Source organism: Drosophila nasuta, chromosome 3 (genome assembly GCF_023558535.2).
Source record: "Drosophila nasuta strain 15112-1781.00 chromosome 3, ASM2355853v1, whole genome shotgun sequence".
Taxonomy (NCBI): Eukaryota; Metazoa; Arthropoda; class Insecta; order Diptera; family Drosophilidae; genus Drosophila; species Drosophila nasuta.
The window spans coordinates 10,812,530-10,828,689 of NC_083457.1; the positions used below are offsets into that span (position 1 = coordinate 10,812,530).

Consider the following 16,160-nt stretch of genomic DNA (forward strand, 5'->3'; position numbering starts at 1 on the left):
CGTCCAAAAGTGCGCTAAGTGATTTGCACATCAATTGTGGATCAACTTTTTTTATTGATCTCGTTGACTGGTTGGTTGACTCAATCTCGGCCTAGAATGCTGTGCTCTCGTCGTTGTCGATGTCGATGTGGGAGCCATTTGCATATGACTGCGTATTGCTGGCAATCAATTTTGAAAAGTATAACGTGGATGGCATTTGACATACACAAAGCTACAAACTATATCAGATATATATGTATATAAATTACTTACTTGATCTCGCATCGCATTGAACGCACTTCGAGCGGTTTGCTTGGACTTGTACGCGTAAAAAAACCAAGTCAATGCCAAAAGTGGCTCAAGTTGGTCGAGTTGACAAAAAGTACTTTTAATTAGAATACTCGTACTTGGCACGGGTACTCGAACTTGCATTCACACTGTGGCACTCACATTCGCACATTCGTATGCATTCATTTCAGTTACTGCTGCATATCTCTACACAAGTTGCTGTCTATTCAAACTCGTTATGCGAGATTAAGTTAATTGGATTAGCCAGCAGTTAGTTACATTGCGTAGAAGCCATCACCTGCTAATTCGTGGGTAGGTGGCTGTGTAAGACTCTTGGGGAACAGGGGTTGCTGTGGTGGGGGGGCAAAGGTGGACAGGTCGGCAGGTGCTCGAGTAGGCAGGGCGCGACTGCAGCAGCTTTTCGCATTCAAATGCTACCTAATTTGTGTTAATTATGACAAATGTTTATGACACTACGCCACAGACAACTGTGTCCAAAGAGTCCGACGTAAGAATGTCGTGCAGGCAATAAGAACGAGGGTTGAACTAACAATTAAGAGTTCTGATATATGTTATAATACAACTTTGTTGTGAAAGAACAACAATATCACATTTTGGAAAATTTTACAGAAATTTAACAAGTAAAAATGCTACAGTAGAGTCGGCTTGATTGTGTGATACCTGCTAATTATTCTAATTCATTCATTAATTTTCAATTGCCTTGTACTTTCTTGGCCTTTTCACCAGTAACACTCAAAATTTTTCATAACTCAGTATATTTTTTAATAATAAAAAAAAAATACCTTTACAACTTGTTTCTCTAACAGAACTTGCCGCTTTAGAGAAACGCATTTATTTCGAAACCGTTAACTAAACAATAACAATAAATTACGAATAAATAAAATAAGATTAACAAACGTAAAGGAAACAGTTAACAAAAAAACCCCACAATTTCATTGGCATCCTTTGCGCCCCCTTCACACGCCTTCCAGATTCCGATAGCTGGCCGCTGCAAACTGATGACCTCTAGCATACATGGGCACCATGTGCTGTTTATCCCGCTTCACCATCGACTGCACTAGACTGGCTGAGGCAGAGCCTTGCTCGTCAGAATCGGAGAACTCCTCGTAGTCATCGTCCAGGGGCTCGGGGAAGAGCACAGGACCAGAGCCCTCGGCTGGACGTGGTCGCTCCTTGTAGGCGAGCGTCCTGCCGCGCAGCTTCTTTGGCTTGCGCTGGAAGTAGCTGGAGTAATCGGGACGGCTGTAGCTCTTGGTGATGCCCTTGTACTTGTAATGCTTCAGGCCGGGCGTGGTGTGCACGATCTTCTTCTGGTGTATGTGATTAGAGATGGGCTCCGAACTGCCGCCGTGTCGTGGCTTCGAGGGTGAAGGCGAATAGCTTGTGTGCAATCCTTGCTGAGGCACCGATGGCTTGTGCAAATAGTTCTGTGGCAAATCCTTGGGCTTGTAGTGCTCATAGTAGGGATGCTGATGGGGTTGACTTGTGCTATAGTGCGGTCGATACTCTTTGGGCTCGTTGACAATCACAGCCTTCCAATCACTTTCCTGCACACCGAAATTTGGCTGCAGTTTGGGTGAATAATCATCCTCCAGTTTCTGTGCCGCTGCAATCTCCTTGTAGTAATTATTCCTTGCCTGCTGCAGGCGATTCCTAATATCCGGATCCATCTCCATGGGCACCTGCTTGATGCGCGCATGTGGCTTGAACTCAATTAAACTTGGTATCTTGGGATGCGAGTGGGTTAGATCCTCGATGGGCTTCTTCAGCGGCTTTATGTCGGAGCTGAGCACAATGTGCTCTTGATCTTTGCTGTAGTGATTGATTTTCGACTGTGATGAATCATCGTTTGGACTATTTTCGCCCTCTGGAGATTCTGTTATCGGATGCGAATTTGCGCCAACAGTTTTGACGATAGCATTGAAACCCTTCTTGGCACTTGCGGTATAGTGCACGGTGCGTATGGATCCATCAGGTTCGAGTATGCTGTAATGACCCTTGACCCCGTCGCCGTCACGTGATTCCCATTGCGATTTAACATCGCCGGTGTGCAGATCCTTGACGCCATAGCTGAATGCGTATTCAGGATGCTCCTGTTAAGGAAAATTAAAAATAAATTAAACTTAAAAATTGTAGAATCATTTGATTTATCATATGAATAAGTTTTAAAATAAACACACATTTTTGTTATTTTGAATATTTGTGTATTATTTGAAACTATTAAGTGCAGAAGTTTTGTAAAAAATAAAAAAATTCCATTTATAATAAAACAAATGTGCTAACGATTTAAATGCTTTTCAATTTTTGTAGAAAATATTGCCGCAATTTGAATTTATTTTCAGAATTATTAGTTATTGAATATCATATTTAGTTATTAATAAGAATTTAAGTGCTTTAAGATTGTGATTTATTATTTATAAATGCAAATTGAAAGTTTTTGACATAAATATGGTAATTGAATAATCCTCTGATTTATTGCCTTATACTTTGTAAGAGTAAATCCATTTTATGTATTAGTTTTCCACAGTGTTTATTGTTCGTGAATGTTTAAAAATGCGTTGACCACACCTAGTGATAGAACAAAATAGCGAGAGAATATAAGCACACGCACACGACAGTTGCAATGGCTGAATTGTTTTTTAGTTTTTGTGACAAAAATAAAAAAAGAATAAATGACGTTAAATAAGCGCCGTTTTGAGTTTTTGGTTTTGGTTTTGCTTTTGGCTTGCCACAAATTGTGTCAAGGCAAAAGCGCGCGCTGTGCACAGTTTGAAAGCCACTGGAGCCTGGGTTGGGGTTTCGGCTGGGTGTAGTTCATTTGGGCTAGTCCATGTCTGTGTAACGATCTTTTGATCTCTAGCCGACATCAAGTCAATTGCAATTAAATTATTAATTAGCTAGACATTGATTTGGTCTCTTTAGAAAGCGAATTTAAGTGAATAATGCCATTTAAAGGTTTAGAATCTTTGCAACAAGTGTTCAAAAGATTTACATAAATGCAATTAATTCGAATGTGCTGCGTTGTCATTTGGCAGTGTCTGTAAAATATTTCTTCAGCTATTTTTTAACAACATTTTATTTTATTTTATTTTTGGCACCTCTCGTAAAGCGGAGCATGGGGGCAAATTGCAAAATTATTTCGCATGCTTTTGCGCTGGCTTCAATTAAGCGCAGACGTCCATAAATGGTTACAGTCGTGTCCAGGCGAACAGTCTCTAGTCCCCAGTCTCGACTCTTGCGTCTCGAATCTTGCAGTAGTTTCAGTTGTTGGCTGCCTATCAATTTGCTGTAGCTAGCTGTCGCTGTCCACCGAAAACAAATGATTACATTGCGAGTACGAGTCCGAGTGCGAGTGCGTAACCTGAGCAGCCAAGGCTAGAGCAGAAATCTCCGAGAAATATAGTTTTTAATCAGAGCTACTTTTTTATTTTTGGTGTTGTGCAATTGCATAAGCACACAACACATAACATGTATAGGTATAGTTATTAGAGTGCAAAGCGGAGGCGGCAAGCGGAGCCAATGGTTCACCATTGGCCACCCAGGAGTCGGTTATGAGCTATGGCCACAGTTGGTGGTCGGCTGATTGCCTTATTGGTGAATTGCCGATGCTGATGTCGGTGCTGAGAGTTGGTGGGTGCGTGTGAACTTTGCCTCATAAATTGTGCACGCACATAGAATTTATGATGCACGGGCCAACTGGGCGTATGCGTCCAGTGACAAATGCATGTAAATTGCGCATACGCAGCGTTGGCCGTGCGCGTCAAAGTGACAACAGTGCAGCGGACAGATCGTGGGAGAGAGAGCATATATATACGATTGTATATGTATTAAAATATGCATATTTTTGATAACTGTCAGACAGACGGACCGACAGGCTCTTTGACTCTCGAGCCACGCACCCAGGCGGACAGTTAAGACAATCGGACAGGTGACAGACAAACAAACAGACAGACAGATAGACAGACAGGGCGACAACTTGTTGCAGCAGCACATGAAAAACATTTTAAAATGTTAAACGCGCCTTGTCATAGCTTTACAGTTACAATGAAAACAATTGTCTCCTTTCGAGGCCTTCCCATTTTTTTTGGCGAGTAGGTGCAGCACAAACTGCGAACTGCGTGAGTTTGCCATATATGGCGCCAGTCAGCCAGCTCGATCGCTGCGTTGATCGTCGATTTTGTTGCACGCAAAACGCATTTTCGGCTACCTCCCAAAATGCACACACTTATATAGATAGCTGTAGTGCAACACACAGAAAAAAAAGACAATGGCCCAGACCAGGACAGACCCAACCAGGCCAGTGCAAAGCCAGATCAGTTCATGCCACTTACAAGTTGATTTATGTGGGCGACGATACTCCGAACTCGAATGTTACACACACAACACATAGCACACAAAAAAATGCCTTGTGGGTGGGGGCGATCATAAAAACGCATGAACAACATTCACTTTGGCTTCGCCAGCTTGGCAATGGCGGAAAATGCGTTTGCTGCACTTAATTATTTGTCGGATTAGCGAAAGATTTTGCCACGCGATTCACAAATATGCGAAGGCTGCCCGCATACGAGTATTCGTGCAATGCGTTTTATGGTTATACTTGACTCGCTTTTATGCAATTTTAATAAATTGCTTTGGGTTCTCAATTTTACGTTTTTATTGCACATTTATATTAATCTATTTTTGCGAGTCATTTACTAAATAGTCCCTGTGCTTTGGTTGAGGATTTGCATTTATTTAGTGAGCTACATATTTCACTATTTTTTGTTTTAATATTTTTAAAAGCTATATAAAACACCTTTCAATGTTTCTTATGTTTGCTAAATAAATATATTTAATTTATATGTTTTTGTCTAAGAATTGCATTAGTGATATTTGATCACTCAAAAATAAATATTTTTTTGATTTTTAGGTAAGCTTATGAATGACATTTAGTGATCTTTGCCAAAATGGTCTAAAGTGAAAAAAGGTTTATCAAATTTTTTTATTTTGAGTAAGAATGAATCGTATAGCTCTTGATTAGCACTTTAATTAGAGTTAATGATGATTTTGGAACTATTTTATATAATTCATTGAAAAATAAAAAAAAATTCAAAAATAAATCTTAGCTGTTTACTTACTTATTTCTTTTATTTTATTATTATTATTATTTTTTTTTTTTTACTTTAAAAAGTGTCGCACGCGACAAAATCTGTCAACGAAATATCCATAATTTATTACTTTTTTCTTGACACTGACAATTATATACAACTTTTTTTAAATTTAATATATAAAATATATACATATATTATATTTAAATTTGAATTGTACTTCTTTTTTAATTGAATTACAATATGCGCAAGGAAATCTTATTTATTAAAATGTTGTATATATTATATATTTCATTTTTTTTTAGTTTTTTCTATTAAATTGTGTTGCAATGTGCGCAAGAAAATCTTTCGAATTAAACTTATAGTTAGTAAAAGCATATTTAGCCAAATTTTTCAAATGTATTTACAATAACTTGTTCAGTAGAAAATGTAGCCAAGCTTTGAGTTGAATGATCTTTCTTGTCTTAAATTGCATAAGCAGCTTAACAGTATTTTTGTCAGGTAATATTTCAATTTCCGCCCATTGTGCGTGACTCGGCAGTTTGCACTTCGACGGCCTTATAAAGACACCATTAGGTGCTCAAGCATTCTGTGGTGTGAGATGTGGAGTGTGGAGTGTGTGGACTCTGGTGTGTTGAGAGTGTGCTGCGTGTGTAGAGTGTGTGTGGGGTGAGAGTGTAATGGGTACTTACATATTCTGGTGCATATTCCATCATTTCATCATCGTCGGCAACGACGACAGGTGCGGCTGAGACGCGTCCACTAGCGACGGGGCGTGTCCAGAGGCTGGCAGCAAGGAGTGCGGTGAACAACATGTGGCATGATCGTCTGTGGCGGGTTGAAGGCGGCTGTTTTGGTCTCGTTATCTAAGGCATTTAACAGAAATATGAATGTGCGGTTTTTATCAGTGGAGCGCTTAATAAATGCAACGATAAAACAAGTTGACCAACAGCCAACGAACAGTTAATAAATTGGCTACAAAATTATTACGCGAGCATGGGCCAATTAATTGGCCAAAAAGCTAAACAGGCAAGCGACGCGTGTTTAGATGCATTGGCACATTTCTCAGTGCCCAAATTGCCGAATACGAATTGTAGACCAAATGGCTGTCGAATTGCCAGCCAGCCATGCCGGCCATGTCATACAGCGTTGTGACAGTTGTCAAATGGTAATGGTAATACGCATACGCCCCGTTGCCGTCTCTTCGCCCCGCTACCCTGCTTGGAAAATTAAGCCCCGCCAGACGCACATTTGTATGTACGATGTGACAGCAATGGCTGCTGCTTGGAGATTGATGGTTTTGCTTAAGACCAGTAGCTTCGATATGGAAACGGGTCTGGCAGGATGGTCGTAAACTCAACGTGACGCGCCACAACGCGACGCCACTCGACATACAATTCAATTTCAATTGCTAACTGCCAACTGCCAACTCTTAACTGCCAATTGCTGATCGCTGCTTGCTGCTGGCTGCTTGCAACTGGCCACTTGCAACCTGCAACTTGTCGCTGATTTTATTTTTGGGCGACCAGCCAATAAATTGCAACATTTTTGGGCATTTTCTTTCATTGCAGCAGCTTCGATTGGCATGTGTCGTTTTCGCCCAGGCAGCATTTGGGTTTCGGTTTTGGGTTTGGGTTACAGTTACAGTTTCTCATGATGAAACCGCAAAAGAAAAACCTGGCTAATTAGCACAGTTGTGCCTGCCCCAAAGCACCAAAACAAATACACAAAAAAAACTCACACACACATTCGCTTATTCATTTGAGGAATACTTAGTCGGGCAATAGCGCAAGCAAATCAGCAGCTTTCGAGATTGATTTGTTAAGACATGTCTGGTATTTGACAAGAATGTGGAATCGTGTTGTGAACAAATTTGATTCTGGTTTTCATAATCTGGTTTTACTTCATTCATTCCATTCATTCATCGCCCGTTTTCCTTGTTAATAATATTGTATATTGCTTCAAATGTACAAATTTATCTATGTCAAATGAATTGTAAACATCTATCTTAATTGCAAATTGTAAAAAAACATCAGACTGGAGCACAGCTGACAGTAATAAATTGATTGTTTGCTGCCTGTCGAGTTTTGTCAAATTCATTTGCCCATAAATCCTTGCAGATATATATCAGATACTGTAATTTCGGAATTTCCTTAAGCTAAGCTAATTAAAAATCTCAAATGAATATTTGTAGGTTGTAGTATTTTAGCTTTGGGTCTTAGCTCTTTGGCTGATAATCAGGTATATTTTGTCCTTTATAATATATTTCGAATACACTACTATCTATAGCAAAAATGGCTTACGGTATATAAAATAAAAATTTTATTTCTCACATCTAAAATTTCATTAATTTAATTTAATTCGCTCTCTATATAGTGTTATAATATTTTTGTAAATATAAAAGTTGCATATCATCTTCAGATCCTTAATTTCATTTCAAAATGTAAATCTGAACTGACGTCTAAAAGAAAACTAAGCATTAAAGATCGTATAGCTCATAAAATTGAGTTTTAATATGATTTGGTTTTCTTTTAAGTTATCGAAGACTGAGAAAATAAAATGCATAAGTGAATCCTTACTTTCTTCACGACTGTCTTTGTTTATTTATTAATTGCGAATACTTTTTCAAAATTAAGTTACTTAAAAACAAACTCTTATTTAAAGTTATAATTTTTTTCATTTTCAATGTTCGCTTTCTCTTCCTCATCAAAGCTTAATCTTTTATTTAATTGACAAAATTATTCAGGGAGAAAGAAGCTTTTCACATCATTGCATTTTTGCACATTAATAATTCATGGTAAATGTGAAGCAAATAAATAAATAATAAATTAATTTTTCTCGAAATTCATAAGGAAGTCTCATGTTGAAAGTGAAAAACCGCATTAATTTTCTGAATATTGTAGATTTGCATGCGTTTTTCTTTGATTTCTGCACTACTTTCACTTTGTGGGTGAAAGTTTCGACTCCAAACACTTTCGCTCTCATTTAAGCCGAAAATAAGTTTAGCCAGATTTTTGCAGATATAGTTTTTGCTTTGCACTTACATAAAAACGCATTACTATGTGCAATGTTATGAATATTTATTAATAACAAAATTGTTGCACTCGGATTGCTGTTCACGTCACACAGATCACAAACTGGCGATTTAAATCGCACGGAAAACGCGTCGAAATCGCTCACTGCTCGTCGTTGTTGTCGTCGTTGTTGGTGCTGCGATGTTTGCTGGTTCAATGTCAAGGACAAAAACGTAATTAAAGCGTTTGCGCGACATTGCCAAAGTATTTATAGCCAACAGAGACCAGCTGCAAAACGAAGACGCGAAGACGACCGGCTCTGCGCATGGTCAAAGCGATTTCCCGGCGACAAGATTTTCCGGCCCGACTGGTTCCACAATTGTTGTTGTTGCTGCCGTTTGTTGTCAATGTTGCTCTTGGCGCTGTTGCTGTTGTCAGGTGGCGATCAGATGCGACTGCAACGATGAGCCGATGTGGGCAGCAGCCGCAGCGAACGCTTCCGAAGCTCAGTCTAATTGACAATTATACGAAACTCCAACTCTGTCTGTAACTGTGGCTCAACCAAACTTGTTTCGCTATGACCACCAGGCGGCTGCTTGGCTTCCCCACTGCATAGCTGGCCAATTCCCCATCTGGCAGCTCTTCAACTCCAATTTGGCTGTCTCCACTTTTGGTTTCAGCTGCAACGAGTAAAAGTCGTCGTCGCCGACGCGCTTCAATTGCAACCGCTGACTGGACATTATAAAATTGATATCAGGCAGGATTACGTTTGGACTTAACATAAATTCAAAGCGATTGACTTTGCCATTTGCCAGCAAATTATCGTAAATCCCAACCATGGGAAACGGCATTCACCAAATCTATGTTAAGCCCAGCTGCAGAGCGCATTGAAGCGTTTAAATCGCAAAATTGATTAGACACATGGAAGTGAAGTTTAAAGCTGTTTTAAGTGTTTTAGTTTCGTATGCGTTGATTACCAATTAAAATTCTTAGCTCATAATGCAGAAATAAAAGACCGGTACTCGAAAAATATCTGTTGAAATTGAATGCGAAACTTAGAAGTTTAAAGTTTAAAATACTTTATTAAATTAAAATATCTATCCAAACTAATAAGCTTATCAAGACTGATTCGTATTTCTGGTGTAGACTTTAAGCAGCTTTATTATAAGTCAAATTTTGTTTAATAAAATAAACTAAGAGACTTCATACACTATCAACAAAAAATAATAATCTTCGACAGCTGCAGGAAATCCGTGATACGACTTTCCTCTTAATCTATTTAACTATGCGATATCCACTATATTTTATTATGCTTGTTACTCATTAACAATTTAAAGCTTAAGAGTATTTAAGTCAAATTCCGTAGCCTAAAATAAACTTAGAGATTTCCAATTTAATCATACGAATTACAATCTTTAACAGCAACAGAAAATGTATCCAGCGAATAGTTCATTGACCGTATGTTGAGTTAGTTTAATATTGAACATAATTTTCATAAGAATTTAAGGAATAATTTTCCAGGAAGCTTAAAAAAAAGGATGATTAGTAAACGACTAAGATCTCATAAGGATAATCACTGAATTTGCTTACCAATATGCTAGTATACTTTACTTCTAACAAAAGCTGAATAAGAAAGTCAGTGAACTGTTAAGTGAACGATTTATTCACAACAAACCAAATAATAACTCCAGGCACACTAAAAACATCTTTTATAATAAGTAGACATCACTAAATCTACTGCACTCTTCATACTTGAGAATTTATGGTTTGTTTACGACTTATTCCGCAATTAAAATAATAATAAATTGCAACCCATTTGCCTTAAATAAGAAATAACCATTGTTTTCAGATTCGGTTTGTCTCATATGTATTTCATTTAAAATTACTATTAAAAATACTGGTTGAAGCTCATTTGGTGTTTTGGGTTACGTATGCAGATGCTATATAAGTAAGGTCAGATCAGGTTCTATGCACATTTCTTTATTTGTCGGCGTGTTTAATGCAGTTGCTTGACACTCACATAACTGCTGGCATGTCCATGACCATGTCCATAATCACCACTGTAGCCACCATCGTGTTCGTAGTTGTAGCCAGCGCCATAGAGATCACCATGTCCGTAGCTCTTGTACACCTGAGGATGATGGGCATGTCCCAGTTTCTTAACCACCGCATTGAAGCCATTGTGATCATCGGCTGTGTACTCCACGACACGAGTCGTGCCATCGGCCTCCTTTAGAGAGTAGCTGCCATGGACTTTGTCGCCATCCCGTGACTCCCACTGGCTCTTCTGATCGCCGGTGTGCGCATCCTTGACTCCATAATCGAAGTGATATTTGGGATAATGGCTTGCCTCGTATTTGTCATAACCATGGCCATAGCTGGCATAGCCCAGTCCATCGTATCCATAGCCTCCGTAGCCTCCATAGCCCAGATCGATGCTGCCATGTCCATGTCCATGTCCTCCGTAGCTCTTGTGTGCCGGCTCCTCGTGCTTGACCAGCGAACTGTAGCTGGTCGCTGGGGCATGCGGCGCCGCCAGACCCAAACTGACCAGGCCAAGCACCAAAACTCCACAGAACGGCTGCATTTTCGGTTTGGCAAATTGATTGGTTAACGTTGTGATGATGTCTGTTGGTTCTTGCTCGATCCGCTGGCCGTTTTTATAGCTGTAGTTACCTCGGCCCATCGGGCGGTCTCTGGCCCAGAGCCAACATCACCACCACCACCACTAGCAGAGCCATTCACCTGCCTTCGATTTGCTAATTAGTTATTTATAATTGTGCTTTACTTTTACACTCTTGAGCTGCATAGAAAATCTAATAAATTATTGTTAACACCAACACCAACACCAATTAACAATTCAACTGTTGAAAATCAAATTGGAGGGCGTTTGACTGCGGATTGCGTTAGTGTTATGATTATGATATTTTAAGAAAAGAATGTTTGTTGTGCTCGGCTACTCTGATTGAAAGCGAATCTTATTAAGAGTTTCACTTACGGATTTCCGCGTCTCTTTTTGCACCTAAAGTTCTTAAGTAAACTCTTAAAACTCTAACTTAAAATTACAAAATTACATAAAAATATTAAAAATAACAATATTTATAGGATGTCGTATTTCATTAATTTTAATGCATTTTATATTATCTACATTATTTAAATCTCAGCTGAATTCAGTATTCTCTTTAGCCCAATTTTACAGAATTCCTACGTAGCTATCGCTTTCAGAGACTGCTGGCAACAAATTCCAACACAGTAAAGGCAACAAGCTGCTTCCATAAATGGCAATAATTAAAATGATTTGGACATACCCTGCGAAGTGACGTTGGCAGATTGCAAGATTGAAATTCTCCACAAATTCCAGAGCAAATGTTTGTCATTGATATGGCAAGCGTTTGACTCTTTAAGGGACACTTAAACACGCTCATGGAAATAAAGAGAAATTAAGCAATTTAATCAAATAGGGAGGATACAGTCAAGTGCGCTCGACTTTAATATACCCCATAGTAATTTTGAATAAAAGCAAAATAGTGCGGTTTTAATTTTAAAATATATCAAATTATTATAACGTAAAAATTCTAAAACTATACCAAAGGATGTATTCGGTATATTGACATAGTATAATATTCAAAATATAACAGAGTGCAAAACATACCAGATTGTAAGCCAAAGCAGCTAAAACCCGATTGCAGTAGGCGTTATTTTCCATACAAAACTATTTCATCAATACCTTATACAATTTTTATCTGATCGCAACCAAATAGAAATAAAAAAACTATAATTATTATTGTCGAAGATGCCTTTCTCTGCCTGTTACTTAAATTTCCTGTGGGCACAAAGTTATACCACCCCTCTACCCTATGAGTAGCGGGTATAAAAACTCCAGAAGAACACCAACCATTTACACCTATTGAATATTAAGGTATATACGGAAACTTTTGCTGTATTTTCTTCTTATTATTAATAATATCGAATGTATTTACTTTCTGATTAATTAAATTATAATTCTATTCTTACTTTTCTTTTGTATGAAAGAAAGATAAAAATATCCTGTTTTTCATTGTAAATAACATATCTGTTCTTTATGTGACTAAATTGTGTATATATATCATTACTAGCAATTCATTAATCATCAGCATTTTCACAAAACTCTAATTATAAGTTGAAAGACTGTTAAAAAAAGAATGGTCCTAAATTAGTTAGAACTCTATTGTCTCAGACGGCCTTCATTCCCGGTAACGAGCCTATTCTTGAACACTCCCCGTAACGAAATCAAGTAAAGAGATGATAATAACCAATTAATCATTAATCATATTCGAGAGTCAGAGCAAAAAAATGCCGATTAATTTGCACCGCTAATAGAAAACATTAACAAGACATTTAGTGTAGCACCAATTCGGAAGCAGTCGGCTCAGAGACTCCCCACAGTGATTAAATGGCCAAATCGATTGGGCCCCCTTCTTCGGCAAATGCGTCTCAAGGTCATTTAGCTGTGGGCTTTGGCTTTGGCTAACTGGGCGCAAAAACGCTTGAGGTTTGGCTTGCTGCTTTGCTTTGCTTCGCTTGGCTTGAAAATGCAGCCAGGCGCGGTGTTTGGCTTTTTTGGTCAATTTGAAAGCGGGCCACACTTGTTGATTGATTTCTAGCAGCCACAACAACAAATAACAACAGCAACAGCAATAATAACAAGTGCGACTAGTCAAATTACAACAATAACGATTGTTCAAGCGTTGCCGTGGTCTGTTAACGCCCCATTTATTGGTTGCCTTTGTTTATGTTACTTTTTGTTGCTTTACAGCCACTTTTAATTGGGCAATGATCATCAGGCAATAAGACAACTGCATACGAATGTGGAAATGGAAAATTTGCACAAATATTTCAAACATTTTTGTGCTTTACTTTTTCTAGCCTATTTAACCTCCAGAAAACTAATTAATTCATATTTCATTTTTGGGCTAGAATGTTCAACTATAAAAAGCCAAGGGAACCAACGTTTGGCATCGCAGTCTCATTTGCGTTTTAAGCCAAGCAACATCAAAGTACAATTCTCATCCACTAATCCATCATGGCCTACAAGTTCACCCTAGTTTGCTGCGCCCTGCTCGGAGCTTCGGCTGCCAGCTACATCCCTCATTCTGACTACCAACATGGTCATGGCCATGGTCACGAGGTTGGCTTCAGCATTCACACCCATCACGAGGCACCCAAGAAGTGGCACAGCCAGGAGCACGATCATTGGGCACCAGCCCCACAACAACATTACCATGTGCCAGCTGCTCCAGTGCATCATTGGGCCCCAGCACCACAGCACCACCATGTGGCCGAGGAGCCCCATCACCACCCCAAATACCAGTTCGACTATGGCGTCAAGGATACCAAGACTGGCGACATCAAGAACCAGTGGGAGACTCGTGATGGCGACAAGGTCAAGGGTGGCTACACCATGAAGGAGGCTGATGGACGCACTCGTGTCGTGGAATACACTGCCGATGACCACAATGGCTTCAACGCAGTCGTCAAGCACATCGGACATGCCCACCACGAAGAGCACAAGTCTTACGATCATGGCTACCACGGACATGGACACGGATACGGTCATGCCACCAGCTATGTGGATGTCAAGCAGGATACAGGCAGCAAATGGTGGTAGAGCGAAGGATTCTGAGATACTAAAATGATAAATGTTGTAAATACCCTGTGTAGACAAATACTCACTAGATATTTAAATAAAAACTAGCAAAATGCATTTAAAATGCGATAAAAACGAATTTTGAAAATGCGTTTACTTATTCTTATACAATAATATTACACTTAAACAATGGAGGAGTTAATTTAAAAGTTATTGGAGGAAAATAACTTGAAGCAAATGCTTGACTATCTATAATATTATTGATCTATCTATTTTTTATACCCGCTACCCATAGGGTAGAAGGGTATTATAACTTTGTGCCGGCAGGAAATGTATGTTACAGGTAGAAGGAGGCATCTCCGACCCTATAAAGTATATATATTCTTGATCAGCGTCAACAGCCGAGACGATCTAGCCATGTCCGTCTGTCCGTCTGTCCGTATGAACACCTAGATCTCAGAGACTATAAGAGATAAAGCTATAATTTTTTTTCGACAGTATTTGTTATGTTTGCACGCAGATCAAGTTTGTTTCAAATTTTTGTCACGCCCACTTCCGCCCCCGCAAATCAAAAAAATCGAATAACAAGCGTAATTTTAAAGCTAGAGTTTTTTTGGTATAGATAATAATTACTATAGTAGTTATGATTCCTGAAAATTTGGTTGCGATCAGATAAAAATTGTCGAAGTTATTAAAGAAATACTTTTGTATGGGCAAAAACGCGTACTTAGTAGGGCTCTTAGTTGCTTTGGCTGACAATCTGCTATATTGAGCCGTCCATGGTATATTTTGAATGCGGTACTATACCGATATACCACATATACCATTTGGTATATTTTTGTATATTTGCAGTATATTCGGTATATTTTGAGAATAATACCGCAAAATATATTGCTTTTAATCAAATTGGGTAGTGGGTATCTCACAGTCGAGTACACTCGACTGTAGCTTTCTTACTTGTTTTTTTACTGATATGTTTTTTACCTTAAATTCTATGAAACAATTTTAATTCATGAGCATTAATTGATATATTTATTAAATTATTTTTAAGACGATCGAGTTGAAGGTCCCAGAAGTCAGTAGTTTCTTTTCGTCTAAATAGACGAATAATAAATAAATACTAATATGTTAAAATAAAAAATATTTTTAATCCAAGTATTTCAGTGCGTTATCTTCATTTTTTTTATTCTTCTTTATTTTATACATAAATACAGTTCAACATATTGTTTTTGTTCACTTTTACCAGCCCAATTAACCTTCAGAAAAGTTATTAGCTCATGCTTCGATTTTAACTAGAAGGGTCAGCTATAAAAAAGCAACGGACCGTAAGTTTAGCATCGCAGTTCCATTTGCGTTTTTATCACAGCAACATCTACAATCGAAATCCTTTAATCAATAATGGCCTACAAGTTTACCCTAGTTTGCTGCGCCCTGCTCGCAGCTTCGGCTGCCAGCTATATTCCTCATTCTGACTACCAACATGGTCATAGTCATGGGCATGGTCATGAGGTTGGCTACAGCATTCATACCCATCATGAGGCTCCCAAGAAATGGCACAGCCAGGAGCACGATCATTGGGCACCAGCCCCACAACAGCATTACCATGTGCCTGCTGCTCCAGTGCATCACTGGGCCCCAGCACCACAGCACCACCATGTGGCCGAGGAGCCCCATCACCACCCCAAATACCAGTTCGACTATGGCGTCAAGGATACCAAGACTGGCGACATCAAGAACCAGTGGGAGACTCGTGATGGCGACAAGGTCAAGGGTGGCTACACCATGAAGGAGGCTGATGGACGCACTCGTGTCGTGGAATACACTGCCGATGACCACAATGGCTTCAACGCAGTCGTCAAGCACATCGGACATGCCCACCACGAAGAGCACAAGTCTTACGATCATGGCTACCACGGACATGGACACGGATACGGTCATGCCACCAGCTATGTGGATGTCAAGCAGGATACAGGCAGCAAATGGTGGTAGAGCGAAGGATTCTGAGATACTAAAATGATAAATGTTGTAAATACCCTGTGTAGACAAATACTCACTAGATATTTAAATAAAAAACTAGCAAAATGCATTTAAAATGCGATAAAAACGAATTTTGAAAATGCGTTTACTTATTCTTATACAATAATA

At 39.0% G+C, this 16,160-nt stretch overlaps 4 protein-coding genes across 4 annotated transcripts; 2 read left to right on the plus strand and 2 right to left on the minus strand.

Annotated features, from left to right (window-relative positions):
• Positions 1-1,071: 1,071 nt before the first annotated feature.
• Positions 1,072-8,621, minus strand: LOC132793172 (uncharacterized). Its single transcript, XM_060802865.1, has 3 exons — positions 8,420-8,621; positions 6,068-6,241; positions 1,072-2,381 (listed from the first exon to the last, which is right to left on the minus strand). The coding sequence occupies exons 1-3, from the start codon at positions 8,429-8,431 to the stop codon at positions 1,245-1,247; spliced, it is 1,323 nt and encodes a 440-aa protein (XP_060658848.1). The 5' UTR covers positions 8,432-8,621; the 3' UTR covers positions 1,072-1,244.
• A 1,732-nt stretch (positions 8,622-10,353) lies between these two features.
• Positions 10,354-11,264, minus strand: LOC132793178 (pro-resilin). The gene has a single exon (XM_060802872.1). The coding sequence runs from the start codon at positions 11,073-11,075 to the stop codon at positions 10,386-10,388; it is 690 nt and encodes a 229-aa protein (XP_060658855.1). The 5' UTR covers positions 11,076-11,264; the 3' UTR covers positions 10,354-10,385.
• Positions 11,265-13,451: 2,187 nt separating this feature from the next.
• LOC132793594 (histidine-rich glycoprotein-like) lies at positions 13,452-14,036 on the plus strand. Its single transcript, XM_060803592.1, has one exon. The coding sequence runs from the start codon at positions 13,452-13,454 to the stop codon at positions 14,034-14,036; it is 585 nt and encodes a 194-aa protein (XP_060659575.1).
• A 1,377-nt stretch (positions 14,037-15,413) lies between these two features.
• On the plus strand, positions 15,414-16,004 carry LOC132793601 (histidine-rich glycoprotein-like). The gene has a single exon (XM_060803598.1). It carries the CDS (start codon positions 15,414-15,416, stop codon positions 16,002-16,004), a length of 591 nt encoding a protein of 196 aa, XP_060659581.1.
• Positions 16,005-16,160: the final 156 nt, after the last annotated feature.

Excerpts from the sequence above, each read along its gene's own strand:
- LOC132793172 (XM_060802865.1), bottom strand. Across the intron at positions 2,382-6,067 it reads TGGAATATGCACCAGAATAT|GAGCATCCTGAATACGCATT; the intron begins GTAAGTACCCAT and ends TTTCCTTAACAG.
- LOC132793178 (XM_060802872.1), bottom strand. The coding sequence starts at position 11,075 with ATGGGCCGAGGTAACTACAGCTATAAAAACGGCCAGCGGATCGAGCAA.
- LOC132793594 (XM_060803592.1), top strand. The coding sequence starts at position 13,452 with ATGGCCTACAAGTTCACCCTAGTTTGCTGCGCCCTGCTCGGAGCTTCG.
- LOC132793601 (XM_060803598.1), top strand. The coding sequence starts at position 15,414 with ATGGCCTACAAGTTTACCCTAGTTTGCTGCGCCCTGCTCGCAGCTTCG.